Genomic DNA, 27,987 nt, shown 5'->3' with positions numbered 1-27,987 from the left:
CTTGTACTCGTCCATCCACACGTGGGCCAGGCGCAGGGAATTATGGGCCATGGTGTCCTGCCCTCCCGGCGAACCGTAGGGTCGTCTTTTCCGGAAAATGTGCCCCACCCTCGAGCATGGAATGATCAGGAGCTGGCCGCCGCACATCCAGATCTGGGGAGGAGGAGGGGCGGACCGGAATGGTTAGCGGAACGGTTAGCGCGTGGGTCTCTTCTCTCGCCATTGCCGTCCGCGCGCTCGCTCACCACAGTCCCCAGCCAAACACCCGTATCCAAGCCAACATCAGGCCAAGAGCTAGTTAGGTTACTTCATCTAAGGCAGTGGCCTCCAACCCTGGTCCTGGAGAGCTACAGGGTCTGCTGGTTTTCATAGTGACTCTGCACTTAATGAATCAATTAGAGCAGTTGATTACACAGTTAACTCAACTCACCTGGTGTCTTGGGTCTCAATTTTGATGCTGATGTTAAGGTGAAAACAAAAACCAGCAGACCCTGTACCTCTCCAGGACCAGGGTTGGAGACCACTGATCTAAGGTTATTCCATAAGAAGCCCCATAGAGAAATTACCTTTGCACCTTTGTCAAGTCAAACAATATATACACACAACCAAACAATAGACAAGCATTTTACAATCTAACATTTTACACTGGTTAACAAGTCTGGGAGTGCAAAGGTCTGGTTGGGGTCAACTGGCCGTGTTCCTCCAAAGAATAATTTCATCCGACCAGTACAGCCAAATAGTTTTTCACGCCTTAATGACACGCTGTCCGCTAAATCACACTAGAGCGTTACAGATATTAGGGAACAAACAGGCGTGCGGGGCCCAAAAAGCCTGCAAGCCAAGAACATTAACCGAGTACGGAAAATAAACGATGGCCGTTTCCAAACGCGGCAACATGAGCAAGCTCACAGGAACTCACAGTAATTCACAGGAAGCGGAATGTTCGGGTCAGAAGCGCTCGCGTTAGCCAAGCAACACGTCATTTCTGGCCCGCGTGCTCTTAATATAATCGAATTTCAGCAGACCAAAAACTTGACACGGTAAAATATTAATCCGTGCAGTGCGTATTTGAGCTTCCCCCCCCGCCTTCCGCTGGCCTGCCAAGATCCGCGAGATCAGAGTTAACAAACAGGCGGTCAAACTGGGAGAAGGCAAACAGGCGGTCAAACTGGGAGAAGGCAAACAGGCGGTCAAACTGGGAGAAGGCTAACAGGCGGTCAAACTGGGAGAAGGCAAACAGGCGGTCAAACTGGGAGAAGGCAAACAGGCGGTCAAACTGGGAGAAGGCAAACAGGCCGGCTGTCTCCTGCGTGCCGCGGTCATGGGAGGCCTCGCCTCCTGGGCGGGCGCTCTCGTTTACCCTGAATGAGATCTCCAGGTTCTCCCCTCCCCAGATGTCCATGCCGCTGTCGTACTGCCCCAGGTCGTTGAAGTACTTCCTGTCCATGGCGAACAGACCCCCGGCCATCGTTGGAGACCTGTGGGGATACCAGCACCCTGTCAATCAAACCCACACAGCCTTTATAAATGCAATGCTGCAATTCCACAAAAGCCCTAACCCAAGGTGACTTCTTTTATTCATTTATTTTTTTCCTTTTTTTTTAACGCACTCTATTTATACAGCTGAATATTTTTTTTTTTACTAAAGGGAGTCGGGTTAACTGCTTCTCTGAAGGCCGCAATCAAACTGACGACCTTCGAGCAGTCAGCCTGCTTCTGTACCTGCCTGGGCTCACCGTTATGGGCTCACCGTTATCCACCTCAGCAATTCCCTTACAGACCAAGGCCAGACTATTATGGTCTGTGTTTTCTGACTGCAGTGAATTTACAGGCACACCGACATATCCTTTCGGAGGGACTCTTAGGGCTTCCTGCGTTTATCCTGATTCGCATCGTAGTCCTTTCTTCTGGACATTTTAACGAAGCGAGCAAGGCTGAATAACTTGCGCACTGATTAAGGGTATCAACAGCAGAGCCAGACCTATCCTTAACCCCCTGGATGCAAATCTGAAATTCAAGCATTTTTTTTAACCCACTGGAACAAATGACACAACATTTTAGGTCAGGGCTGTCCAACCTTGTTCCTGGAGATCAACCGTCCTGTAGCTTTACACTCCAACCCTAACAAAGCTCAGCTCATTCAACAGCTAGAGATCTCGTTGAGCTGCTAATTAGTAGAATCAGGTGTGCCAAATTAGGGTTGAAATGAAAACCAAAAGGACGGTAGATCTCCAGGAACAGGGTAGGACAGCCCTGTTTAAGGTGGCAGGAATACATAGGCTTGCCCTCCAAGTGTTAAAATGTCCTCTATGAATACCTAACACAGCATGAACAGCACCCATATGGCGTGGCTGTTTATCAGATATAGGAAGGCTCTGTCCTCTCACTTCCATTGTGAAATTTTTCTAGCATCACGCAATATTGCTTCAATGTTTCATGTCCAAAATTTTCCACATCTCCATCATATTTGTGTGTTTTAATTTCCCTTCTAGTTTGTTTTCATGTTTTGTTTCTCGTAGCGTAGGATTATTTAGCGTTTGCCATGTGAACACACTTCTCATCGTGGAGGAATGTGACAGAAATGTGCGTTTGTTGTTCCACTTTTATTCCAGTGAAAAAAAAAAGACATCACAGAGCGGGAAGCAGATTTGGAACAGCTGTGGCAGCTGCAGCAGCAGGCGCATTTCCTCAGTCATCAACGACAGTCCAAAAAAATGTTGGCTCCGACTTGTTAGCAATGGCTTCATTGCCTCCGCAACAGCTTGGACCTTTCGCTGGATGAGAAAACACCCCCAAAGGCTGGGATGGATGGTAGCGAGAACAGCAGCCACTAGTGTGAGTGTCACACCACCTTCAGCCCAAGTACTTGTGGTAATGACAGCCAAAGACCAATTACTGTGATTACAATGCATTGTTGTGCCAATTGAATTTATGTTGAATTGGATAAGATGGCTTCTTGTGACTAACTGCATCTAGTGTTTGTGACTGCACCGGCTTATTTCCACTTTACAGTGTAATCTTAGTGATCTGCAAACAGCCTTGGATAAGGACACATTTTACTGTGGTGTTATCTGACCAATTAATCTGCTGTCTGGCTTTTGGGTAATGAACAAAGCAGAGGAAAATAACAAGAGATGCTGCAAGTGAGAGAGTGAAGCTGGAAGAGGGGGAAGATACGGGAAGTGAGGGAGTGATACAAGCAGTGGTAAAGAGGTACAGGAAGGAGGGAAGTGATACATGAATATAACGATAGATACAGGAAGAGCTGGAGAGATGCAGGAAGTGGGGGTGTGACGCGGGATGTGGGGAAGTGATGCAGGAAGTGGGCCGGTGATACAGGAAGTGGGGGAAAAAGATGCTGGAAGTGGGGGAGAGATACAGGAAGCGTTGGACAGATGCAGTAAGTAGGCAGGTTAGCCAGGAGGTGATGGAGTGAATAAGGGAGTAATACAGGAATTGTGGGAGTTACACATGAAGTGAGGAAGTGATACCAGAAGAGCTGAAGAGATTCAGGAGTGGGGGGAGGGATACAGGAAGTGGGGGGAGAGATACAGGAAGTGGGGCGGTGTCGTGGAAACCGTTCAGGTACCTGATTGGTGCGATGGCTCCGTCTGGGCTGTTCAGCTCTGACAGGGGCACAGGGTCCCACTTGAAGTGCAGGCCCCAGTTGAAACCTCCTCTGACGATGGGGGAGGGGCTGTAGACCAGCGTGTCGGCGCTGATGATGTCGATGACGGGGCACACCACCGTCCGCCGGTCCTCCTTGATGGGAGTCAGCAGCGGCTGCAGCCACAGCTCGTTCACCTCGCAGTGGCTGTCCAGGAAGACCAGCACCTCCCCTGTCAGGGGGAAACACCAATCAGACGACAGGCCCGCGACAGCTGGGTCACTGCGGTCCAACTGCACCTCAGTGATTACAGCCATCGCTGCCGCTTAATGACATGATGGTGCCAGCAAAGAGCAAGGAGTGGAACAGGAAGGTTCTCTGGGAACCAATCACAGCTTTGCAGGGCTTATAATGACTGCAGGCTGCCAGTGGACTGTTAAATTCTGCTCCTAATATATTCTGCACCCCCTCCTGGGACAACTCAAGTGGAATGCTGCTGTTAGAGCTACAGGGTTACATTATGGTAATTGCTTGTATTTAAACAAACGATCTGCATTTTCCACTCCATGTACGTACACGCCCTGCAAGACTCTGCAGCGCCGTTACTGTGAAAATACTCCACACCATTAATTATGGGGAAAAACTACATGATAAAAATGTGGCAGCCTTGCAACGTTACACTACGGTGAGTTTGCCTGCCACACTAATGCAGCCATCTCATTACAGGGAGGGCAAAAGGCTAAAGCGGCTAGCCGCGGCGAGACGAGGCGGGAGCCGCGGAGATGGCGAGGCCCGCGCGAGCGCTCACCCGTGGCGTGAGAGGCGCCGATGACCCGCCCCCTGATCAGGCCCTCGCGCTTCTGGTTCCGCACCAGCTTCACCTTCCCGGGGAGGTTCAGGCGGACGTAGGCGTCCAGCTCCTCCTTCAGGTCGGCTGTGAGGGCGGGAAAGACGGGCCTTCAGCCCACACGCACGCGCACGCCGGACCCGCGGCCCGCGGCGCTCTGAAGGGCCGTTTCAGACAGTCCAGCTAACGGCTAAAGTAGGTCAAGAGCACGAGAAGCGCATGCCCGCAAGCGCAGCGCTGCACGCATGCACACGCATGTAAAGAGAGAGGTACGCGCGCACACGCACACGCACACTGGCCAACACAGCGGCACACACAAAGACACAGTGTGCCGCTGTGAAATAAATAAATAAATAAATAAATAAATAAATAGGCACACAGGTGCACGCATGCACATGCACACACACACACACACACACACACACACATGTCCACACAGGTGCACACACACACACGTACATATACGCACGCACGGACACACACACACACATGCATACACACGCACACAGGCACACACACGCACAGAGAAAAAAACAAAGAGGCTTAGCAGCGCTGAATTGCTCATTATTTCCTCCCCTGCTCCACATCCCCCCGAACAGAGTGGGCGGACGTGCCCCCCCCCCCCCCCCTTTTTTATTTTTAACAAAGGAGGCTTGCCCAGCTCGCTGTTGTCGTCCACCAGGATGATCTCGTGCAGCAGGTAGGCGGGCGTGCGGTCCAGCACGCTGTGCACCGTCCTCAGCAGGGCAGAGAAGGCCTCGTTGAAGAAGCAGATCACCACGCTGGCAGAGGGCAGAGCCAGAGGGTACAGCTTCTCCTTACACCTGCAGGAGCAGAGGCGGCACGGTGGGCAGCAGTTCCCAGGCAGGGCAGTGGGGGTGGGTGCAGTTACCTGGAGCCTCAAGCTTTTTTGGAATGTTTTTTTCTTTTCAAAATTCTAAATCAGTGTTCCATTGCTTTCAATTACAAGTAGTGATAGTCACCATCAGCATTATAATGTTCTGTCAGGATTAAAGGGCTTTATTAAAGAGCTAATTAAAACAGAAGAAGGTGGGTGCACTTCCTAATAGCTTTTTCTTTTGATTTGTGGGTGCTCAGCTAAAAATAGAAATGAAGCAAAAACACCTTCAACTAAAAGGAGGAAGAAGCAGCTCTCCAGAGTACTCCTGTATTACATACTACACTTCTCATTTTATTTGCTGGTCACCGAACGTCACCATTAATCGCTTGACTGAAATTGCCGTATGCTCGAATGCAGCCTAACATGTATGGAAGTCGTGGACAGGAGTCGTTCCCTGAGTACATGACTTATAACACTGGTGACCGGTAGCGCCAAATTCTCCACCAAAGGGACTACGAGGTGAGGACCCAACAGGCCTGACCTGTTACAACGCTACACGTCAACACACACACGCCACTTTGTGTGGGACTGAGTAAGTGGTGTTGCAGTTTCAGTGTTCTGGGTGGGTGGGAGGGAAGGTAGACTCACTTTTCATTTCTCGTGTCAGGCAGGTCTCTATGGTATCCCAGACGGTTGCTTATGAGCACGTTGAAAGCATGCTTGTGATAACCCATGTCTCGAATCTCCTGGTCCTGCTCATTGAAGATCATACCTGACGAAACAAGGCCACGTGAAATAAAGTGGAAGTTGTGAGCAAACATAAGCGCGTTGCAGTGGGTGACAACAGATCGGATGTGCGGTTAAATGTGAAATTGTGTGACATCAGAGGTGTGAAGGACCGTTTTCGCCGGAGCGTGCCTCAGACGGGCGCCGTCACAGTGACGGAATGAGCCGGCTATCGCAGGTAGACCACGGGCGCGACTGGCCCGGAAAAGCACGCGGTGCCACCGTGCAGAGGATTCGATTCCAATAAAAAAAAAAACCACGGTTCCACCGCTCTCCCAAAACAGCGCTTCAAGTTTTATTATGCGCAGTTCTGCATGCTACAATATTCAACAGAGGTGCAGTTTCTCAAGGTTGCATGCCGGGAACGTGTCCTCTGTCTGCAGCTTTCATCTCCTCAGGGGCGAACGCAAACATCCCAGAAACCCCCACGAAGCTCTGCAAGCCGTATTTTAATAACCCGTTACCCTCGCGTTATGAACTATTCTGATGGATTTTTATCAAAGCTGCGATGTGGGAATTTTGCAGCCCGTTCCAGGCACTGCCTTGAATTAAAGCGAGCCTTATTCTAGTTTATGAGAGCAATAAATACTGGCAGTAATTAAGTTCAGCCAAAGAAACATAAATCTTAAGGAACATATCTGGGCCAGTGGCCTTGGCAAGGCTTTGCCAAGATCCAGCAGCGGAGAAGCCAAACATTCCCACGAGCAGACCACGAAAGCGCACAGGTGCCTGAGCGGAACGGACCTCGAAACGGCTCCGATCCAGGAACTCCAACTCAGAATTCCGGTTTTAGCCAAAGAAGGATTTTTAAAAAACGGGCTGGAACGAAACGCAAATGTTTCCAGCAGGGGTGAGAAACGGGGTGACCTCAAGCTGGAGACGGCCCGGCCGACTGAGCCCCCGAGCCGGAGGCTAAAGGGCGGAGGAGCGTACCCATCTCCGGGGAGAGGTCCGCGGCCTTCCTGCCCGGGACGGGCGCTCTGCGGGGCTGCTCCCTGGGCGGGTCCTGGGGCAGGGGCGCGGGCCCCGGGGCCCGGGTGAAGCGGGGCTGGAAGCGGTGCTGGAAGTTGAAGGACTGGCCCCCCGGGACGGGCACATATTTGAAGGGCGGACTCTCCTGGCTGAGGGTGAAGTACAGGAAGAGCAGGAGGGTCCAGGTCACCGATGTGAAGAGACACCCATAGCAGAAGTAGCGCAGAGTGACGCTGCCCATGGTAACCCTAGCATCGCCACCGTTCCATTGCCAAGCCCCTATCAACACACGGGAGGAAAAAACACAAACAACTTTTTTTTCACTTTTTTCCCAAGCTAAATTCAATGGTAAGATCAAAGACACACATCCCAGCGAGCACAAGCCTGAATCTAGATGGAATCTACACATTCTAGGGGGGTGGAAATCAAGATTGAGAGATGTTTTGACATAGATGGACTAGGTTAGCTCCGTTTAGCCATTTGGCACTAACCTGAGCTAACCTAGTCAGGCCATTCATGTCAAAATATCTATCAAACTAAATTTCTACCCCAGTAGACATTTAGATTGTTTCTAGATTCTGGCTTGTGCTCACTGGACATACAGTAAAGGGATTCATTATACAGGCCAAGCTTTCCTCTTCATATGTTAAAATATTTTATGTTATTTTTACATTTTTCCACCATTAACCATCAAGTTTTTTTTAAGCCAAACTAAAATAAGGTCAAATATACACATCTAGAAATTCAATCACGATACAGCTTTCCTCTTCAGATGTTTATCCGTTTAAATATTTGACTTTTTTTTCCACCTTTAATCAGCAAACTCAAACGAAATATAAGATCAAATAGACACACCTAGGGATTCATTGTACAGCTTTACTTTTCAAATGCTTATCTGTTTAAACATTTGATCTTGCTTTTAAACGTTCTAGCTTTAATCTGCAAGACTTTATGAAAACCCAACTTAAACATACGATCAAACATACACATTTAGGGATGCATTACACAGCTTTTCTCTTCAGACGTTTCTCTGTTAATTTTTTTTTTTTTTTTTTCAAGTTGGTTTATGCATTAGCAGACTTTTTTCCCCTCAAATTAAGTCCAGCACCGAGACGCCATCATATAAACACATGGTATAACCGGATGTTTTCAAAGCTCACGTTTTATTCAGGACAAATCTGCCCTGCCCCAAAGGCCCACATCTCTTCATGCGCGCGGTACGTCAGTCTGCTGCTCTCTGGAAGAGAGTTGGAAGCCTTGGAAAGTTTAGCTGGATGCGAAGCACGTGTAGGCTAGGGCTCTCCGACCCATCAGCGCGACACAAATAAAGCTATTATTCTTCTGGCCTTAGTGGATTTATATCACAAATTTTCACAAAGATTGAAATCTCAAATTTAAAAAAAAAAAGACGAAAACCAGAGATGTAGGCTACTTCACTTCTAAGTCTTGCCCACGAGGCATCGTGAGCATTAGGCCGCCTGGCAGGCCAGTCAAAAATCTGTCACTCCGGTCTGGGAAGAATTTTGTGTGGGTGTTATATTATTGTCGTATAGGCTATATATTCTTAGAACACGGTGGTTTGTGGAAGGGCTAGTATTTTATCCGACTTCAATCAAATGAATGAAGTCATTTCAGGGAGAAAAACGCTAGCGGAAAATGACAAATAAATCGCAAATTCAACAGCTCATTTAATTTTGCTCCTTTTCCGCATTTCAGGAATAGCCTAATTGGCGCGCGATAAAAATAGAGACGCTGCTCAGTTGTCACTGTCAGTCTCATTACGGTGGGCCATAACAAAAAGGAAAAAAAAAACGAGAAAAGGAAAGTAAGCAGATGATGAAAGAAGGAATGGGGGGGGCGAGTTTTCCAGCCAGGCCTTGAACACATGAAGTTCCAGCTTCTAAACCCTGCCAGACACCAAAGCACAGCAGTCCAACCGCCATGCGCTCGCTCAGACCTTTAGTGTAAAGCCCCAGTACTCAAAGGGAACCAGAAACACAGCACCACCACGAAGGCCCCAACTCTAAAACACTTCAGTGCCTGCCCCCCTCCCCCTCCCCTTCCCCTTCCCCTTTCAGACCACCCACAACTTTACACTACACTAAGAAGAATACAACTGATGGCACACTGACAGGCAAGCTGAAGCTTCCATGCAAACAGTCCAATAAATTAATTAGTGTGACTGGAACACTTCAAAGCTTTGAAAGTTCAGGTTTCCAAAAAACTCACGAAGACCGTAAAATGAGTCAGTCTATTCACCCGAAACGAATATGACCATCTGACTATAAGACGGCAGAGAAATGTTTACCAACCACACAGTAAGTTATAGGGCAAAGGCCTTCACAATTCAGCAATAGTGGGTAAACCATTAACGTGACACGACCAACAACAAAAACCGTTTTAAAAGACAAGCGGTTTGTCATGCAGAGGAAGCAAAATAGTACCTTAAATAAAAGAAGCACCTAGCCAACTGCTGGCAGACAGACAGGTGACTCACCTTCTCAGCAGGGAGCTCAACATAATACATTAGAACTGGTTTTATCATCAAGTCATTGTACTGAATCAGAAATGTTGTCATTGCGTATTTTACAATATTTAGCACAACCTAACATGTTTTAATCATCACGATTAATGAGCGCCCATCTCCCACTGCATTTTACAAATTTCAAACATGGGAATATTAGCCGTCTTATCTTACCGTTTTAATCGTTTTGGTAAAGCACAGTGCTGAATGAAATCTGACCAACCCTCAGTTGTGGAAATAACGGCACTGGATTTGCACTCGTGTTCCTTCAAACAAAAACAAAAGAACCTAATCCAATTTCCACACATATTTTTCGAGTGGACAAATACAGGCCGGCCCGGGACGTAGACAGAGTAATTATCCACTCATTAAAAGTCTACTCTGGGTCCAAAATAGAGCAAGATGTGGAGACAGACATGCAGTCTGCTCTTTCCTGAAAGTGAACACAGAGCCTATCGCTGATTTACACTCTCAAATCCACTCGCAGGTGAATTCAAAAAGCCCGATACAGCAGGAGGGAAGACTGTAAAAGATGGCCTTATCTTGGATGTAGCGCATCTGTTGATGACGGGCCAAATGTCACTTGCGGTAGACGAGCTCGGAATGGTTTCAGGGAAGGGTCAGACGATCTCTGTAAACTGGCCAGGCTAATCCTGGAGGCAGTTGTCATTTTTATTTATTAATTTATTCAATAATGAATCGTGTTCACCCTTTTTACATACGTTTCCCTATTTTGACCGCCCAATCACATCTGCGAACCCGTCGTATCGCTCCAACGTTCTCCCTAGGATCAGGAGCGCACAAGTGGACAGACGCAGCTTCTTTCCGCTCCGCGGTTCGGCAGCTGGACTGCGCAGACGAAGCAGATGGTGCAGTCAACTGTCCGGCACCCACTCTGCTCCGCTATTATTGAGGCTACCAAAACGAAGTTGTTTTCCAAATTTGTGTCAGTGAGCAACAGAATGTTCAGAAGTCATGCAATAAACAGGGCTAATAGTGAATCCTGCAGGAGCTTCGATAAAATTGATTGTAGTTGGCTGGGAATTACAAATGACTGTATGGTTTTTAAGATGGAAAACCATTCTGAAACCAATCCCTGTAAATGCTGGACTCATTGAGCCTTGGTATTAGCAAATACTGATGAGGGAATATTGGACAGAAATTCTCCATTGTTGCACACCTACCACACACACACACTACACGCATTGCAGGCAAACGGCAGTAAAGTCTGCATGTTGCTAAGAATGCTAAATTAGGCTACAGTATAAAAGCGGTGGGATGCGTCGTGTTCTCCCATCGGCCGGAGAAGGTAGAGCAGACAGCATTTCAGGAAGGTCAGGCACGAGGCACGATTCGTTTGACCCCAGTCCCCCACTGCATCTCCCCCGGCCCAGACTCGCATCCGCTCGGCAGACGCCTTCACAAATCAAACGCTGCCGGAAACTTCCCCAGACAGCGCAAGGACACGAGCTTTCAGTCTGCTTGCTTTGCTTTCCCCTGCCCTAAATGCAATGGGGAGTCTGTAGATTTGTCAGGAAAACTAGCGACTGAGAACTGCAGTCTTCTTTATTATTTATTAAACACATTTTCAATCTAATTCCTTTGCATTGTGCTCTACAACACTCTACATATTTCCACAAGATTAGAAATAATATAAACATTCATCACGTTATTTTAGACATCTGCGTAGCCAAATTAATTACACAGGTCAGCAATACTTTGTCTGTCCAGTTTGTTTACAGTAGCCCACTGTTTACTGATTCCATACATCATTTTTTATTGGCCAATATAGATCCCCCAGGTTCAGCACAATAGTTTTTGAAGAAATTCCATTAAAAAAAATATTTTAGCGATTTTTCAAACAGTCATACTTAATGTCAGTGCTGAACGGATGCGCAAGCCCTCTGCAATAGGACAGTTCTTAAAGATAGTTTTTAAATACACAGGCTACATTCCGGATCTGCTGCAAACTGAGCAATTGCACTCACTGGCAGTTCGTAACAAAACCTCTAAGCCTACCCTGGAGACAGCTCTGACAGTCTCCTGATGAGCAAGCCCACTGAACCGAGACTAAAGCTGAAAAACTAAAAAAAAAAAAGGACAGGCAGCGAAAGTGACAGCGGACTCCGTGGTCTTTGTCGGGGGAATTAGACGCGGTAACAAGAGCCGCCATCGCTTCTTTTTGACCCCCGCCTGCTGCCACGGTGACGGCCGCCGGGCTCCCGAACCGAATAGCCGGTGAGAAATTCTATATCGGCGTCGAACAATTGAGCGCAGTGTAAAATAAACCTCCGGCTGAAACCGGTGCCAGGTCAGGACCAGTATCTGCTGGCTTCACATGTAGCTCTATAAGACCACGGCACATCAGCAGGCCAGTGTGTTTTGCACGGCAGAAGCACAGCTAGTGTGGCAGCCGTGAGATTGTAAATGTATCAAATTACGTAGCTAATTATTTTTGTAACGCGATAACGGTCTTCCGCGTGGCTCCCGGGTGACGCGTCCTACTGAATGGTCAGGGTCGTATCCTGCTGTGGTAGGAAGTCCCAGACAAGGCACAAGTAGCCACTGCGTCACCCAAGGGTGGGTTAGAGTGGGAACTAACTGTACTCAGCTGATCCAACCAGTCCCCAACACCCACCCCAAAATTAAACTCCTCGCTATATCACTACGTGGTACATGGGTATATCTAGCACTGCTATATCATTTGGGCTGGTTCGCTTGTAAATAAAATAGACAATATGTAAAATTTCATAAATGCTCTTGTAAAAAGGTTTTCTTAAAAAACAGAATATTTTAATTAAATAACTGAGCAGTGGCACACCCCTTATGTCAAAATAAAAATTAATGGGTTTAATTAACCAAACATAACAGCTCAGGAAATGAAAGCACCATCTGCTATTTCATTTACAACAAATACCGTTCTGTCTGGCGTCACACTGGGAAGTGCGCAGGTTAACGGATGTTAGATAGCACCCAGGGTCCAGCGCGTTTTCGCCTCGCGCGCTGAATTTTGGGACTAGGTGCGGAGGCGACCTTGAACTTCGCCTGTCACGTCGGAGCGGCGTGGCGTGGAGCGGCTTTCTGAACTCCGCTGCCGTCTGTGACTCGCGCGCCCGTGGCGGCTGTTGAGCCCGTCCGCCGACGGCTCCAGACGGCCTTTATCGATCCGTACCTGCTGTGGAGTTTCAGGCGGGTAGACAGAGGATATGCTGGCTTTCTGAGCGAGGAGATAATCGCGCTCACCGTAAGCGGGTTTCGCTTCCAAGGGAGTCCTTAATTATTTATTTGCTACTGAGCCAATGGCAGAAATACGGGGGCGGATTTGATATCTCCCCAAAAGCATTCTGCCTTTCGTACCGTAGAATAAATGCATTCAGTGCTTTAGTGCCAAGGATGCACATTTCAATTAGTTTGGTATTGCTATTTTCCATGGATCCCCAAGGTCAAATATTACAGAAACACAACGACTAACCACCCCCTCCCCCCCCCACCAACTGTATGCCCTCCTGTCTTCACTGAGCAATGCCCTACTCGCTGTCATGAAATAAGCCTCAACACTTTTCTGCAAGAAAAATGCACAGTACTCCTAATTATCTTTCATTTTAAACAATGTTCAAAGGCTGTCTGTCTTGAATACTAACTGAAACAAAATGGAACTCAAGATTTTTGTTTTTTAATGAATATCTGAACATCAAATGCAAAATAGCTTGCTTGATTACAGACGACACTGTCCAATATTAAACAGTCACCATCACTTGTTTGTTCACAGAATTGCATTAGTGCAGGTTTATTCATGTACGTTTTTCTCGTTTTAAGCCCAAACGGATCAGAAATGAAAAGCAGCATTCATGGTGGGACCCCAGTAGCACGGCTGGAGAATGTTAGGCTGGTAGAGGGCTGTTCAACCTACTTCTCAGCTGATGCAGCCAATTTACCTCACCCCTAGTAATCCCGAACAGCCTTAATGCAGTGGTTCCTAAACTCGGTCCTGCAGCCCCCCGTGTATGCTGGCTTTAGTTCCAACCACCACTGCAATCCCATAATTTTAACAAGATGTTAATTTTTTTAATTGTGTGCTTTTCATGTTGAGAGGGATTATGTTACCTCTTAAACCACATTATGTCAGGAATAGCTATGCAAGCCATGAAGAATAAAATTTCCATGTTCACATTGTGCTACATTGGAAACAATTACATATAAAAGATGTTAATTATTTTAAACTGAGAAAATTAAAGACTGATGCGAATCAATAGGCTCCTAATTGGTGAAAGTGTGAACACTAAACACCACTAAAATTAGCCACCTGGAAGACAATGACAGATTCAAAGACAAAGCAAATCATGAGCCAGACCTGCATTGCGTTAATAAGTTTGAGGAAGAAATTATGAAAGAAATTAAACGCATGAGTTCAGCAACCTAATTAGGAGTCTATTGAGCTCAGTCTTTCATTTGATACAAAAAGCAGTTACCTCTTTTATGCAATTGTTTGCAATATAGCACAATAAGCAGAACATGAACATGGGAATTTTATTCTTCATGGCAAGCATAGCCGTTTTCTTACAGAAAGCGCCTTAAACAGGGTAAAGGCACCTAATTAAGAAAAATTATAACATGCTAGGATTGCCACTGTAGTTGGAACAAAAACCAGCGAGTTTGGAAACCACCGCCTTAACGTCACCCTGGTACCCCCCCGAGTCGGGCCTAACCCTCAACCCTCCTCTCCCTCAGTGATCACATCTCCACGGCCGAGCCGACACCTTGTGAGCTGGTGCGTCACAGCACATTCCTCTTCTCCGCGTCTACGTCCAGGAGCCGGCGGTTAAAAAAGGTAGCAGCTCTTATGACACGGCGGCTGGCAAGAAAACGCTTAAACCGTTGAAGGCACTTGCAAAAAAAAGACGCCACCTTCCAGCACACACATTTACAGAATTCACAGTATCAAATTAAATTTTACGGCGAAATGTCACAACTGAAGACCGTTTGGCCTACTGAAGGAGAAACGTGAATGATTTTAACGTGCTGTGGAAGGAGCGGAAAAGGCGGGGCGTGCGACAACTGAGAAGCCAGAGCGGTGAGCGAGCGGCTCGAAAACAAGCAGAAAATAGCCGCCGCCTCTCGGAATATATCATTTCTTTCCTCTCCACACAAGTGCATTTGCGGAAAAATATGGTTGCAGGCTGGCGGAGGGGAATTCATCCATTACGCTGCTGGAACGTTTCCAGGGCTAAGGCTCAGCGCCGGAGACGCTCGCGCTCCCCGCCCGGCACGGCCTGCGTGCGATAAAGATACTGTGCAATAACAGACAGAGATATCGGAGGACCTGATAAATCATAACTCTAAGCGATGTTTTACCACTGCCCCCTCCGTTGCCCTTCACCCAAAAAAAAAAAAAAAAAAAAAGTGACAGAGAAAGCATCCTAAATTAAGTGTAGAGGAGGTGGCAGTACTTCAAATAATCGGGTAGCCTATACCACCCCGCCCGCAGCCCTCCACCCTCTAAACTTCAAGTGCTAGAAGAAGAGGATAGTAAATCGAACCGGGCAGCGTATTAATGGAATTCATCAAATGCAGCCACTGCATCCCAATAGACATGGCCACTGAATGCACACCAGGAGAAAGAGCCAGGCGATTCTGAGCCCTTCAAGTTTAGAAATTGGGACAAGCGCACACACAAACAAACACGTACGCACAAACACACGGGAAGCCGAACAGCCCCTAAGCAAGTCCAGGAAAACACACAAAGCCTCGTCTGGTCTATAATTAGACACCTGGAAAATGGAGCCTCCGCAGCTGAAACAATATCAAACTGCTTATGGTAGCAATCCAAGGCTGTCACCACTCATCAGCGGGAACTAAACCACAAACTGGGTAGGGAGGGGGGAGACAGGGATAGAGAGAGAGAGAGGAGAGAAATGGGAAGCAGGAAGAGAGGGAAAAGGGACAGCGAGAGAAACAGAAAGTGAAACAGCGAAAGAGACAAAGAGAGGTAAACAAGAGGCAACAAAAAGACAATGAAAGAAAAAAAAGAGACAGAGAGGAAAGGCCATGCATAAAGTTGAAAAATTTAGTCAGGCTCCTGCTCATTTGATGCCAAGAGGAGATAAGGAAATAGGTTTGTAACCTCATTGTGTAGTGCAGGAATGGAGGCAGCTAAGACTCCCCTCACTTTTTACACAACTGAACAATATCAATAATCCAACAGACCAGACAAAAGGAGGATTATGTTGCCTCAAGCTGTCCAGACATATTCAATAACCAAGCAGCACTCTGGTAAAGGTTCTGGTCTAGTAACTAGAGGATTCATTCCCTGATTCCCATAGCTTCGACCTAGGTACTTCACTCGAATTGCTTCAGTAAACAGACAGGTGTAAATTCAACAAGCACACAGCACACACACACAGATAGAGAGAGGGAGAGAGAGGGATAGAGCGAGACAGAGAAAAATGAAATCACACACACAGAAAAACAATAAAAGACACTGTACTGAAACCTTTGAGAGAAAATTTATCCTACTTAATTTTTTTAAATGGGCAAGACATTACATGATATTGCACCAAATTTGGTGTCAAAGGGAAACTAAAAGTCTACATTCTCAGAACATAAGTTGGTTAAAGAAAGAAATATAAGCAATTCATACTTAAAACTGAGAATGCAGTAAGGCCAAAAAGATTTTTTATTCAAAATACAAAATGTTTGTTGAAAAACATTCCAGCGAAGGAAACTGATTTTGGTTGAATGTACATGGATCATATTTATCTTTAAAAGTGCAGACCCAGCATACTTTAAAAATAAAAAAAACAGAATATAAGTGTTTAGATGAAACTGTTACAGCCTAAAGAAACCCCTTCAAAAAAAGCAATTAATTTGATGTAATTCCATTTTGTTGTGATTCATTTTAGCTGTAGGAGAAGGAGAATGATCATTAATGTCCAAAGACAGTTTTGAGGTGGTGACAATGTGACACTGGTTAAAAACATCTTGTTTGGTTTTAAAAACGGAGCAAATAAAGCTTGTCATTCTGTTACCAGAGAAGTGACAGAATGACAGTAACAGGTAGGTCAATATGACATTCGAAAATGTTGTTAAATATCTGTTGGGTATTTCTTAGTTTGTGAAAATACTCTGCAGGTGCTTGAAGAAAACATGGGGTTTCAATGTGGTTTTACTTATTATATTTGTTCCCCATCCTGGAGAACACCAGAATATATCAGAAAATATAGCCTAGCTTTACTCTTCGTGATGGTACTGAAAACCATTTGTTGTTCCATCAGACAAGCCTGGCGACAAGTAAAAATGTCAGCAGTACTGGGTTCGCAGAGAAGGAAATCCAGACAGACGTTCTGCATTCCACATCAAGTGGCTAACCGAGGATCAGCATTCCAGGGACAGCAGAGACTGGGGGACAGACAGAGACAGACAGAGGACAGACGGACATGGGCTCCATCTGCTGTGCCGCCTGGTCTCCAAGCCTGGGCCGAGTGCTGACCCCTCTTCCTCCCTTACCGCTACAACGCCGCCGTAGCACTGCTGATGCCGCCTGCTTCTACCAAACGACAATAAAGGTTACTTCACCCGTTTGCCTGGCAAACCATTATTTGGGCTGATCTGCCAAGCGTCCGCCCCCCTTTAAAACACTGGTGAATATTTACTGTTCTATTACTGGGTCCTGCCAATGTCCTAGCAGCACGCTCCAGTGCCTGTGACTATTTTGCGTGTCCTACTTAGCGTGGGCTAAAGTTTCTGGCACAAATGTATTTTACTGATATTCACACTGTTTTTTCTATTGAATTTTAAAAGTGTTCTACATTATAATTCACTCAATCTTTCTTAAACAGACCAAAATTAGTCAGTCTGCTTGTTCTGGATTTTATTCACTTGTTCTTGAAAACACATGTCTAGCTTCCCTCAGCGGATTCTCGCAAAACAATGTAACAGTGGTTCCGCCTCAATTTGTCTTTCGCCGCTGTGTTCCATTTCAGAGCTGGAGAGTTTCCCTTTGTGCAAAATTCTCATTGCCTGCATGAGTCTTTTTCCATATTAGAGTTTCCTAGAAAATTCTTAATGTGAAACTCCAATTAAAAATATGAATATAAGGCAAAATGATAACTGTGAAGTACTGACGCTTTCTTCTCAGAAGGGCATGAGGTGTTCTAAAAATGACGTCCATAAGCTTCATTATGCCCGACGTTTCAAACAGAATAAGCTTGAGAAATAAGAAGCACTTGCCCAAATCCATTACGAGACATTATGTATGAAGTGCAGTTATATTAAACCAGGGTCCTTGTTATCCCGTGCTGCATAAATAAAGATTACATGCAAATTTTTGCCTCTGCTGCACTGCTAATATGCCTGAGAAATGCACAAATGGCCCTGTCAGGAAGCCGTATCAACCTTTTGCACCAAACAAAAATCTGAGTCAGGAGCCTTGGGTTTTATGCAAGTTTCATGGGATCCATTTACCCAGCATTCTTAGAGCTTTTTTAATCCCTAAAACCTCCACCCATTCAGCCCATTCTACTGCTGTACTTGCCAATGTTGCATTCAAAATGCTTGTAAATAAATCCCTTCAATACACAAGCACAGCTATAAGGAGAGCACACACCATGGGCATTATAAGTTAAAGATCATGATCAATAAAGATCAGGTATTGCTACAACGTGCGGATACCACGACGAGGCGAGCATTTCCATTTACGTCAGGTACACCCGAGACTGACAGCAAGCACGCCGGGGGCGGCACTGTGCTTTCAAGGTTAAGGAAACAAGGTTACGAATGAAAGACTGCAGGTTAAAGTCCCAGAGACGGCACAGCAGTTGGATTACCTGAATCCCCTGAGTTTAATGAATGCTTTCTTTTCCGTTCATTTAACGAAGACACGTGTTCTGACAGAAGATGGTTTGAAAGAAATGCACATATATCCGACAGTGAGGATGTCGGCAGTTAGCGTCTCTGCAGTCCTTAAACAGAAGGGACTGGAATCATTCCTGGCTCCGCGAGACAACGTGCACGTGCAAAAATTCAGCTACCCGGAAAGCAACATCCCAGTGAGGAAAAGAGAACTGCCAGCAGAGCTAGGAACAGCACGTCACCTTAAAATGCAATCAAGCACAAGAATGTTAGCGTTTTGGCTCTGCCAAACGTGAGTAAAAAAAATAAGGGTGATGCGAGTGCTGGCCTGCCTTCAGGAAAGCCATGCGATTCCCACCACCCTGAAGGGGGCCGGAAGCGACTTCAACGAGCCATATGGATTCATACGTGCTAATGTTCCAATTATGGGAGCCAAGAGAGATCCAGATGAGCCATATGGTATTATTTTTGCTTTAACGCCTATCCGTGTCTCCTGCTTGGAGAGGACTCCGCAGACTAGCTCTGCTGTCAGTCCCAACAGAGTAGCCTAAACTTCTAGAGGGTTCTCGCCAAAAGATGTTCCAGCGGTTTTGCCCCAATAGGATTCTTTTCTAGCTCCACTGCATTGTGTTTCAGAGGTGGAGGGTTTCTTATGCGCAAAGTTCTGATCAACTGCATCCCTTTTCCATCCTCATGTTTGGCATTAGAGGAACTTACAAGACGCAACATGAAACCCTACACCAAGGAAATGACCCAAATTTTTTAAAAATGCAGTCCAGTGCATCACCACCAAGCTCTGCAGATTCTGTGGTAGTCCACTCATAATGCATGTCAGGGCCACTCAAAATGTAGGACAATTTCCAGTGATTGCAAAATGTGTACAAATTGCCAAATTAGGCAGGGAAACAATGTAAAACGATTGTTATCCACACATTTAACCACATTCGCCATATGAGATATTTACATTTTCTTATTTAGTATTTTATTAACCTACTTTAAGAAAATAATACGCCCCATGCATGACCAAAGTCAAGAGCTTTCCTTATAATTTCCATTTCTTTACACTGGTTGACGTCAATTCTATCAACACGCATATACACAATCCTGAAAGGTAACAACTGACTGGGTCATCTGTTAACGAAAAAATAACCAATAATTCAACTTTGTTATAGCACATAATAAACAACGTACGTTATTTCAATTCCAGATAGAATTCAACAATTAAAAATAGTCGAGGTGGACGTTGGACGGGCTATATAAATTGATAGATTTTTCTGGAGCGGAGTGACAGTAAGGGAGATTACAGAAAAATAATTTATCCAATATGAACAAATCCGCCAAAACACGACGAAATGTTTCACCACATGTACATGGTAGCCCATGTACATACATTACTGCAGCGTTCGCATGCATGCCAGTTCAATTTGATAAAGCGCGTAAACTAAAAACAATGGCGATATTGTGTCAATCCAAATCATATGTATCAGATTGGAAACAGCTTTAAAATGTGCAATACAAGCAGTACCTGCAGAGCTGGTCTTCTGTTCCGTTTTAGGCAAAGTTGTAGCACTCGTGTACATCAACGGGGATACAGAGTAGCGCCTTGTCGTGATAGTAAGAAGTAACAGATGCCACAGCATTTAACTCCAATTTAATTGTTAAAGCACCTCAGGATTAAATACAGGCGACGAATACCAGGGGTAGCCCATGAAAATATCAGTCAGGTGACAGTGTCTTCAACGAGGACTGCTTTACTCTGCTATCGCTGTTTGCTATATGTCATAATTCTTGTTGCGAGCGGGCAAATTATAGGGTAGAGCACATATTCTGCCCTTTCACTTACGATAACCTGAAAGCTCATATAAAGAACCAATACTGTTAACTATTTTATGTTTAGAAAAAGGTGCTATCCATATGTCCGTTGTCTTCAATCATATTGATCTGGAACACCAAGTAAATCAAAGAGTAAAAGCTAGCCGACGTTTTCCATACCAACCGCAGTCATCTAGTAATGAAGTTCATCAGTGTATGATAGTTAATGCAGATACTGTCAGCTAGCCGTGAATTGTGTTATTTTGACACAATGCTTTCAGAAACACAAGAAGTCTTTAGAGAAATGAAAGTATACCCACTTCACTTGTTGGTGCAGAACGGTAGTTACATATTACAGAATTGAAAGCTTATATACCAAGTCCTGTACGAGAAAAACAAGCTTGCTTGCAACATTTTAACGATGCCCTGTAATTTCTTGTTTGCTAGCTACAGCTAGCTGGCTAGTTAGCTCGTTTTTGCAACACAACCCGATGAGTACTTAGCGAGCCAGCTAAGTCGCAAACACATTTCATTACAGAATACATGCATTCGCATATTCTTACTTGTTGATGAACAGCCCCCGTAACAGGTTTAGATATAGTCAGTAAAAGACGACAAACCAATCCCCCAACACTTCTACTCGAATCAGCAGTTCAAACAATCCTTAACTGTTATACATGGTTTTAGATGGAGAGAGCTGCACACATACCTCGTGACCAAAACCTACAGCAAATCCAAATCCTCCTGCCGACTTACGATTTAGAACAGGCAGGTTTCTTTTCTCCTCGTTAATATCGCGTTGGCGTGTGATTGTTTTAGAGCCGCCATATGACGAATTTACACCAATCAGAAATGAGTGCGGATTGGCAACGAAAAGAAAAGACATTCAACCAACGCCGGGAACGTAGACGGCTGGACTTTTGCAAGAACGGCCTATCGGCTTTCAGATGTTATTCCACCTTGGCCAATCAAAAATGTAAGAGCCAAGCAGTCAACTGGTGTGCCCGACTGCGTTCATACTCATGGTAACAACGCAAGCATTTAAATTTGAAGCATACAGCGACGCCAAAACAGTAACAGTTGACTCACAGTATTGCATGCGAATTTTGAAGGCGGTAATTCGTGTCATTTTAGAGCATACGCAATCCAGGTCAACTAATCTGTTTCATGAATTTATTATATAATTAATCATGCTTCTAACACTGGCACCCGGATAAAGTAAATAATCGACTCAAGGTCTACTCTGAAAGAACAGTCGATCGCAGTATTGTGTGTTATCCTTTGTCTGAAGATATTCTCCTTCAGTATTTACAAAACATGACATTGTAAATGTTACTCAAAGCTAACACCTTTCATTATCACTCGCCAGAGTCCTCGAGATATAGACAATTCACCGAATACAAATGACTGCAACAATCAGTGCACACATTACAAACTGACTCAAAATTCTATACTCACAAATACGGAAAATGAAATCAATATCCATCATGTAGAGCTTGGCATTTTATGTGACATACGATGTGTGGGACAGTGGTTAAGAAATCGAAAGGTTACAGATTAATATCCCAGGACGGCCTGTTATACATTGTCATGGAGGGTTTTCACCCGAGCCATTTCAGCAATCATCCAGCTATAAAAGAGTCAGCTCTTTGAGACAGACTTTTATCTACTTTACTTTTTAAATATATATTTTTGAACCTGTTCAGTAGTTGTACAGCACCAGGTAACACCAGATACTTTAATATTCCAGCTCTTTCCTTATTGGGATGTTGCTTTCCCAAATGGAAAAGTAATATACTTACATATATGGCATTACCATATATATATATATATATATATATATATATATATATATATATATATATATATATATATATATATATATATATATATATATATATATATATATATGAAGCAATATACTTCAATACATTTAAATATCTGATAAATAGATATATCTATTTAAATATATAGTGTAATACAAGTATGAAACACAAAAATTAACAACATGCATTTAAACATATTTTTAAATATATTCATACAATGCACATATGCCTCACAACTTAAGTAGATTTAAATATATGTAAATGTTATAAATATACAAAAGCAGCCAATTATATATATATATATATATATATATATATATATATATATACCGATCAGCCACAACATTTAAACCACCTGCATTTTTCTTCTTTTTTCTGATTTAATATTTTATTTTCTCTGTTTGTAATCAAACAATTCACACATGGTCAAAGCGCAGACTCAGAGCTTTTATTAAAGGGTATTCTTATACATTTTGGTTTCACCACGTAGTAATTACAGCACTTTTTATACGTAGTCCCCCATTTCAGTGTTTTAGACAAATTAACATAATGTCAAATTAAAGAGTCATGTTTTGTATTTGGTTGCATATCCTCTGCATGCCATGACTTCCTGATGTCAGTGACCTATCAACATCATCAGAGTCTGGATATCTTATTGTCAGGTTGTCCTACAAGTGATACAAGAACTCTTTGCATTTGAATAGATCTCTATGGGAATTGGGGAGTGGGACTAGATTCAGCTGTAAATTATGCTGATATAGTATGGAACACATTTGTTTGCTAAATGGCTTTAAGTTATCAAAAGTCCAAGGTATCAATGAGCCTCAAACCACTGTGCTGCTGCCAGATATGCAGTAGATACTACAAGCATTGTTTCTCCTGAATATTTTTTCCATTGAGTTCAACAGGAAAATTAAAATAAATAAAATATTAAATCAGAAAAAAGCAGAAAAATGCTGGTGGTTCTAATGTTGTGGATGATCGGTGTATATATATATATATATATATATATATATATATATATATATATATATATATATATATATATATATATATATATATATATATATATATATATATATATATATATATTCACAATTCACAATTATTTAAATGGATGTACAAATATAATGTAAATATATTTTTGCATATGCACATTGTCCTTTAGAGCCTGAAAAATAATTCCTTGTTTTTCAGGACAGCATGGAAGTGAAATGTTACACTATCAGATGTTTGACTTGGGTCTTATCTTTCTGTAGCCCCATGAAACAATATCCAATGATGTGCAGCAGGCCACACAAGGTACAGAAGTGGCATGAGTAATCCATGAAAACAGCATCACTATATTTCAGACATTTCATTATTTGTCCTTAATTATTTGTGCATGGAAAAAATTAAACAAAACAACATATCTGCTTACTGACAGTTAATGTCTTAAAGCCTTTCCTTTCAATCAATACAAAATGGCAATGTATAAAATGAGAGACAAATGTGTTCAGGGTCTAGATCTGTTCCAACAGCCAAACATGATACTTTTTGTCTTTTAAAAACAACAGGTTTTTATCACAAAATGAACTTGGTTTAAAAAATCCTGAAAAATAAAGAGAAATCACACTGTTCTCCGCTTTGTATTGCTATGTATGGCAAAAGCTTATCAATATGAGCACTGGAGTGGGAAGCAATGTCATTGCTGCCACGGACAGGCATATCTACTTCAAAGCTGAAGCATTCTATTTCTGCATCATCATTTGGATGCCATGACAACAATGATACAAGTGCCGGATTTGCAATTAAAATGTTTTTCAGGCTTTTAATAGGCAATCTCCATAAGCAAACCTGTAAAAGACACCAGAAAGACTGAAAATGCAAAGACCACACCTAGAATGAACTCTAGACCTATTGTTAGGTTTCTTGTGCATGAACTAATGATACAAAGACACACAGCTGGCCAAGGAACAACTGAGCAGCCACTTGTCCAATTACTTTTGCTCTCCATTACCTTTCCCCAAACAATAAAAGAAGAAACGAAGACATTTGGAGCCTTAGATCATGTGAACAATGGTGGGAGATGGTACAGTAGATGACTGCTTTTATTGAGGGGCCATTGGTTGTGTTCCCAGGAAGTGGCTACAAGTGTGTCGTTTGCATCACCCTCCTGTACAAAGCATAGAACTTATTTCATAATTTATTGTTCATTAATCTTTTTTAAATATTCTCCTGAAACAGAGCACATGCAAGACTGTATTTGCTATAGTAAACGAGGTGCATAGGTGAAAGGTTTTACTGGACAATGGTAACTTGGTTGAAGCCTATAGGGGTACAGAAAAATTAACCAATTAACCAAATAAAATAAAAAACTGATGTAATGAACAGCCTTCGTGGGACCATTATTATACAGTGCTGATATCCGGATTATTCAATGGAATAAGGGAAAAGAACACACCACAATGTTAATATCAAAAATGACTTGTCCTGGCTGTGGTGAGAAAATGAATCATAGTCTCATGCCTGACTGGAAGGAATCCCGCCCCAGCTTCACAGCCAGAAGCCATGATCACTGTAGCATCTCTTACATAATCGTTAAATTGTGAAAGATGCATGAAGGTGACGACACATCCTGTTATTGTTTTGAGTTATTTCTTCTGCTGAATTCAAGTGCAGTTGTTGCTAACATGTTTACATTAGTGAACTAAACATTGGCTCTTGAGAGAAGGTTTCAGTTCAGTTCATTATTCAGTGTACTGTGAATCAGCACACCCTGTGCTTCCTGATAAGTGTTATGGCACATAGAGAGAACACACAAAAGGGACTTATTTAATGCATGTACTACAACCTGCCCTTGACAATGACCTTAGACCTTAATACTAGGTAAGTATAACTAAGAGTGCCTGCCTGCTAGATTTCCTATACATGCATTACCAAGGAGGCTGAAGTTCATTTTCAGTAGGGTGCCATTACAAGTTTAAATTATTTGCTTTCCATGGAAAAGTTGACTGCTGCATCGCATATTCAGATTTAGCAGGGCATGTTTAATGCTCTGCTAAATCTGCTACAGCATCTCTTTTTGAGCGTTGCCGTTGTCATGAATGACTCATTTAAAATAAACCAAATGAAAGCAAGCCAAATCAGATAATGCACATTAGCCTTAATGGTATGTTTCGTTGTTCTGTCAGCAAAATGTTTGCCCAGATCAATCACTGGATGAAAGACTGATCTTGGGCCATGTTTTCAGAATCTGATTTTTAAAAAAGGTCACTGTGCCCAAATTTAGCTGAACATTTTTACATCACCCATCCACGAGAATACCGGTTAATTGGTCATATCAAAAAACAGACCAATTTCATGTCCTGGTCAGGAAATTTGAGGTAGGTTGTTACAGTATTATACAAATAATGCATCCTTGTCAAGCAAAAAGAAAAAAAAATATATACAGTACTGCATTCCAGCATTTCTTACTTGCAGACATCTGTTCAGAGCAAGGACTGCAAATCAACTGACCTGGATGGGCTGATAATGGACCCCAATGATTGGACTGGCCAAGAACATCAATCAATGGGTCCCTTTGTGAACTTTTCTTAGTAATGCATGAACATGTAATCAAACAGCTTGAACATCCCTAATTCACTTGTTAACAAGAAAACATTTGCAACAGCCCACTTCTACCTTTATAAAAACATATAACATACCACAGTATTCCCTTGTTTGTGTATTTAAGAGGTCTAGAGTCTGTATGGCAAGAGACTACTTTCAAAAAATTTAAATAACATAAATAATGAAAAATTATCTATTCAGCTAGGATGAAACATGTTTAAAAAGTACTGTTTTTGTTTTTTTAAGATAACTTGTAGTTTGTACCCCCAGCATTCTGTAAGAATTGGTATACTCACATATAATAAAATAAGCACTTTTGATTAGTAGACTGTCCCCTCTTTCCTTTTTTGTTTTAAATCACACTTGAAATATTTTTTCATCTAATATTGTTTAGTTTAATTTTAACTCAGCACTTGATGTGTAGTAATATAGCACAACCACGAGGTGGCAAAAAGACACTTTAAAGTACCTCGATTTTTTCCCCTTTACGACCTTGCAATGGTTCTGAATAAATGATATCACCCTTCTCCCTTCTATCTTTATCTGAAAACAATAGTTTGGGTGTTTATATATCACCATGTAAAAAGCCTAATTTACATCTTACTTTTGGGTATATATTTTTATTTACAAAAAGAATAATTTGTTCCTTAGAAAAACATAAATAAGCCTATAGCATGCCCAAATAATAACGTTAATTACGTGACATGTTATTCTGGGTCTATGCGATTTCTTGTGCATGTGAACATAGTTACACAATATGTGTGTCACAATTTCTTTTGAAACATGACAATGGTTGGGTTTGTTTGGTTAAACTACTGCAATAAGAATTAACTAACCATCGACTTACTGAGCTTATCGACAAACAAGTAGCAGTGGATGTTTCTTTTTGCACCAAACTGTCTGTTTACCCGCCTTCAACTTACAGTACGGATGCGTTTAAACATTATACATTATAAAATCATGCGTGTTATTGATGCTGTGACAATATAAACACTGCCATGTGACCAAGTTGTTGCACATGAAAGCCGCTCCCCGACGCATTCGCTGGCACTGATCCAGATACGACTGCTGAATACCCGCTGGCATTTACGCACTGTAAGCGTGTGGGCGCTCACCCTCTTCAGTGGTGTTTGTTCAACCTGCTTTCGAACGTTTGAGAGGGCGAAAGCGTGGCTCGATGTCTGTTTAAACTTCCTCATGCAGGGAATTTTTCAGAAACGATAGTTTGCGCTCGACATGGATGAGGTTAGCGCGCAGTCCAAGAAAGTGTTATAATTGCAGTCCAAAAAGTGAACGTCTGCTTGCAAGCACACAGAAGGTGGTGCGCAAAAGACTATTTTTTGTATTTCTTTTCCACGAGTGCCACTAATCAATCAATCAAGCAAGTAGCCGCATCAGTGTCGGATCGTTCGCAGGAAGCATGTCAATGCGGATGTCCTCGGTCAAGCGAAATTGAAGCTTAGGTCAGAACATGAAGCAGTTGCAGTCGTGCTGTTAACATTGAGCTCACCCTCAATTTGTCAACTCATTATTCCACGCTGGTGTGACTCGATTTCACGCTGAGGTAATTGTTAGTGTACGCACGAAAAACAAGGATCCCTTGTGTTTCGTAAAGAAACAAACCCGTCCATCAGATTATGGGAAGTACGGCGACTGACACCAAGAAGAAAGATGTTAAGAAGAAGAATTCAAAGAAGAAAAAAACGCTTCGACTTAACATGCCGGTAAGACGGTGCATTTTGTAGCTGGTAAAATACTTCTCGAACATGGATTTAGCTACTTTTACTGTCGAAATACAAGCCATATTTATGTTCATTAGTCGATGCTGTTCCAACTGAAGTTGTGCAAGAGGATGTGGGCGGGGATGTGGTAACAGATTTGTTGTAAGATGTTTCTTTGGAGGTAGAGCTGACTTTGCAACACGAAATTATTTCATGTCATGGTATGGAGGGCCTCTTGACATTAATGATTAAAGCCGCCTTGTATGCCAAATGTTTGCCATGTTCTGTCCTTATCAAACCGAAACTGCATATGGAACGCAGCTCGATTTTCCAATCATGTAAATGCCTTTCAAAGCACAATTGTCCTGAAATGCAAACCATGACATTATATTCACCCAAACAGGAATTCAAGCTTTAATTTGTGAAAATAGTACAACTAATATTACTGCATGATAATAGTTGTGGTAATAGTGTTATTGGATTCGATGTCCACGCTGTACACGATGTTTCATTTGGATCAACGATTAATATTGCTTGGTTTGTCCTTTAGTATTCAGTTGCGTTCTTTCTTTCACTTTATTCCCTTTAAATTACTATTCAGCATGCTGTTGAT

General features: G+C 43.3%; 2 protein-coding genes and 1 long non-coding RNA gene across 10 annotated transcripts in view; 2 read left to right on the top strand and 1 right to left on the bottom strand.

Annotated features, from left to right (window-relative positions):
* galnt11 (UDP-N-acetyl-alpha-D-galactosamine:polypeptide N-acetylgalactosaminyltransferase 11 (GalNAc-T11)) overlaps nucleotides 1-21,061 on the bottom strand; it is a 32,300-nt gene extending 11,239 nt beyond the window's left edge. Inside the window, exons 1-9 of one of the 4 annotated variants that reach the window (XM_064332576.1) lie at nucleotides 20,800-20,939; nucleotides 8,214-8,290; nucleotides 7,015-7,332; nucleotides 5,944-6,067; nucleotides 5,112-5,278; nucleotides 4,416-4,541; nucleotides 3,590-3,839; nucleotides 1,361-1,478; nucleotides 1-153 (exon numbers count right to left, since the gene is read on the bottom strand). In XM_064332576.1, coding sequence (XP_064188646.1) covers nucleotides 1-153; nucleotides 1,361-1,478; nucleotides 3,590-3,839; nucleotides 4,416-4,541; nucleotides 5,112-5,278; nucleotides 5,944-6,067; nucleotides 7,015-7,294 — 1,218 coding nt within the window. In that variant the 5' untranslated portion in view covers nucleotides 7,295-7,332; nucleotides 8,214-8,290; nucleotides 20,800-20,939. The other 3 variants (XM_064332577.1, XM_064332574.1, XM_064332573.1) reach the window with 3 other exon arrangements.
* LOC135253373 (uncharacterized) lies at nucleotides 11,539-17,154 on the top strand. The gene is made up of 2 exons (XR_010329596.1): nucleotides 11,539-11,815; nucleotides 16,849-17,154. It is a non-coding gene; the product is annotated as an uncharacterized LOC135253373 (long non-coding RNA).
* A 5,634-nt stretch (nucleotides 21,062-26,695) lies between the features above and the next one.
* Nucleotides 26,696-27,987, top strand: part of prkag2a (protein kinase, AMP-activated, gamma 2 non-catalytic subunit a) — a 115,880-nt gene continuing 114,588 nt past the window's right edge. For 3 of the 5 annotated variants that reach the window (XM_064332559.1, XM_064332558.1, XM_064332562.1), the window contains exon 1: nucleotides 26,699-27,377. In XM_064332559.1, the coding sequence (XP_064188629.1) occupies nucleotides 27,291-27,377 (87 nt within the window). In that variant the 5' untranslated portion in view covers nucleotides 26,699-27,290. Of the gene's footprint in view, nucleotides 27,378-27,987 lie in introns of all 5 variants that reach the window. The other 2 variants (XM_064332560.1, XM_064332561.1) reach the window with 2 other exon arrangements.

This window comes from Anguilla rostrata, chromosome 4 (genome assembly GCF_018555375.3).
Source record: "Anguilla rostrata isolate EN2019 chromosome 4, ASM1855537v3, whole genome shotgun sequence".
NCBI classification, from domain to species: Eukaryota; Metazoa; Chordata; class Actinopteri; order Anguilliformes; family Anguillidae; genus Anguilla; species Anguilla rostrata.
This window is presented reverse-complemented; position numbering and strand designations above follow the sequence as displayed.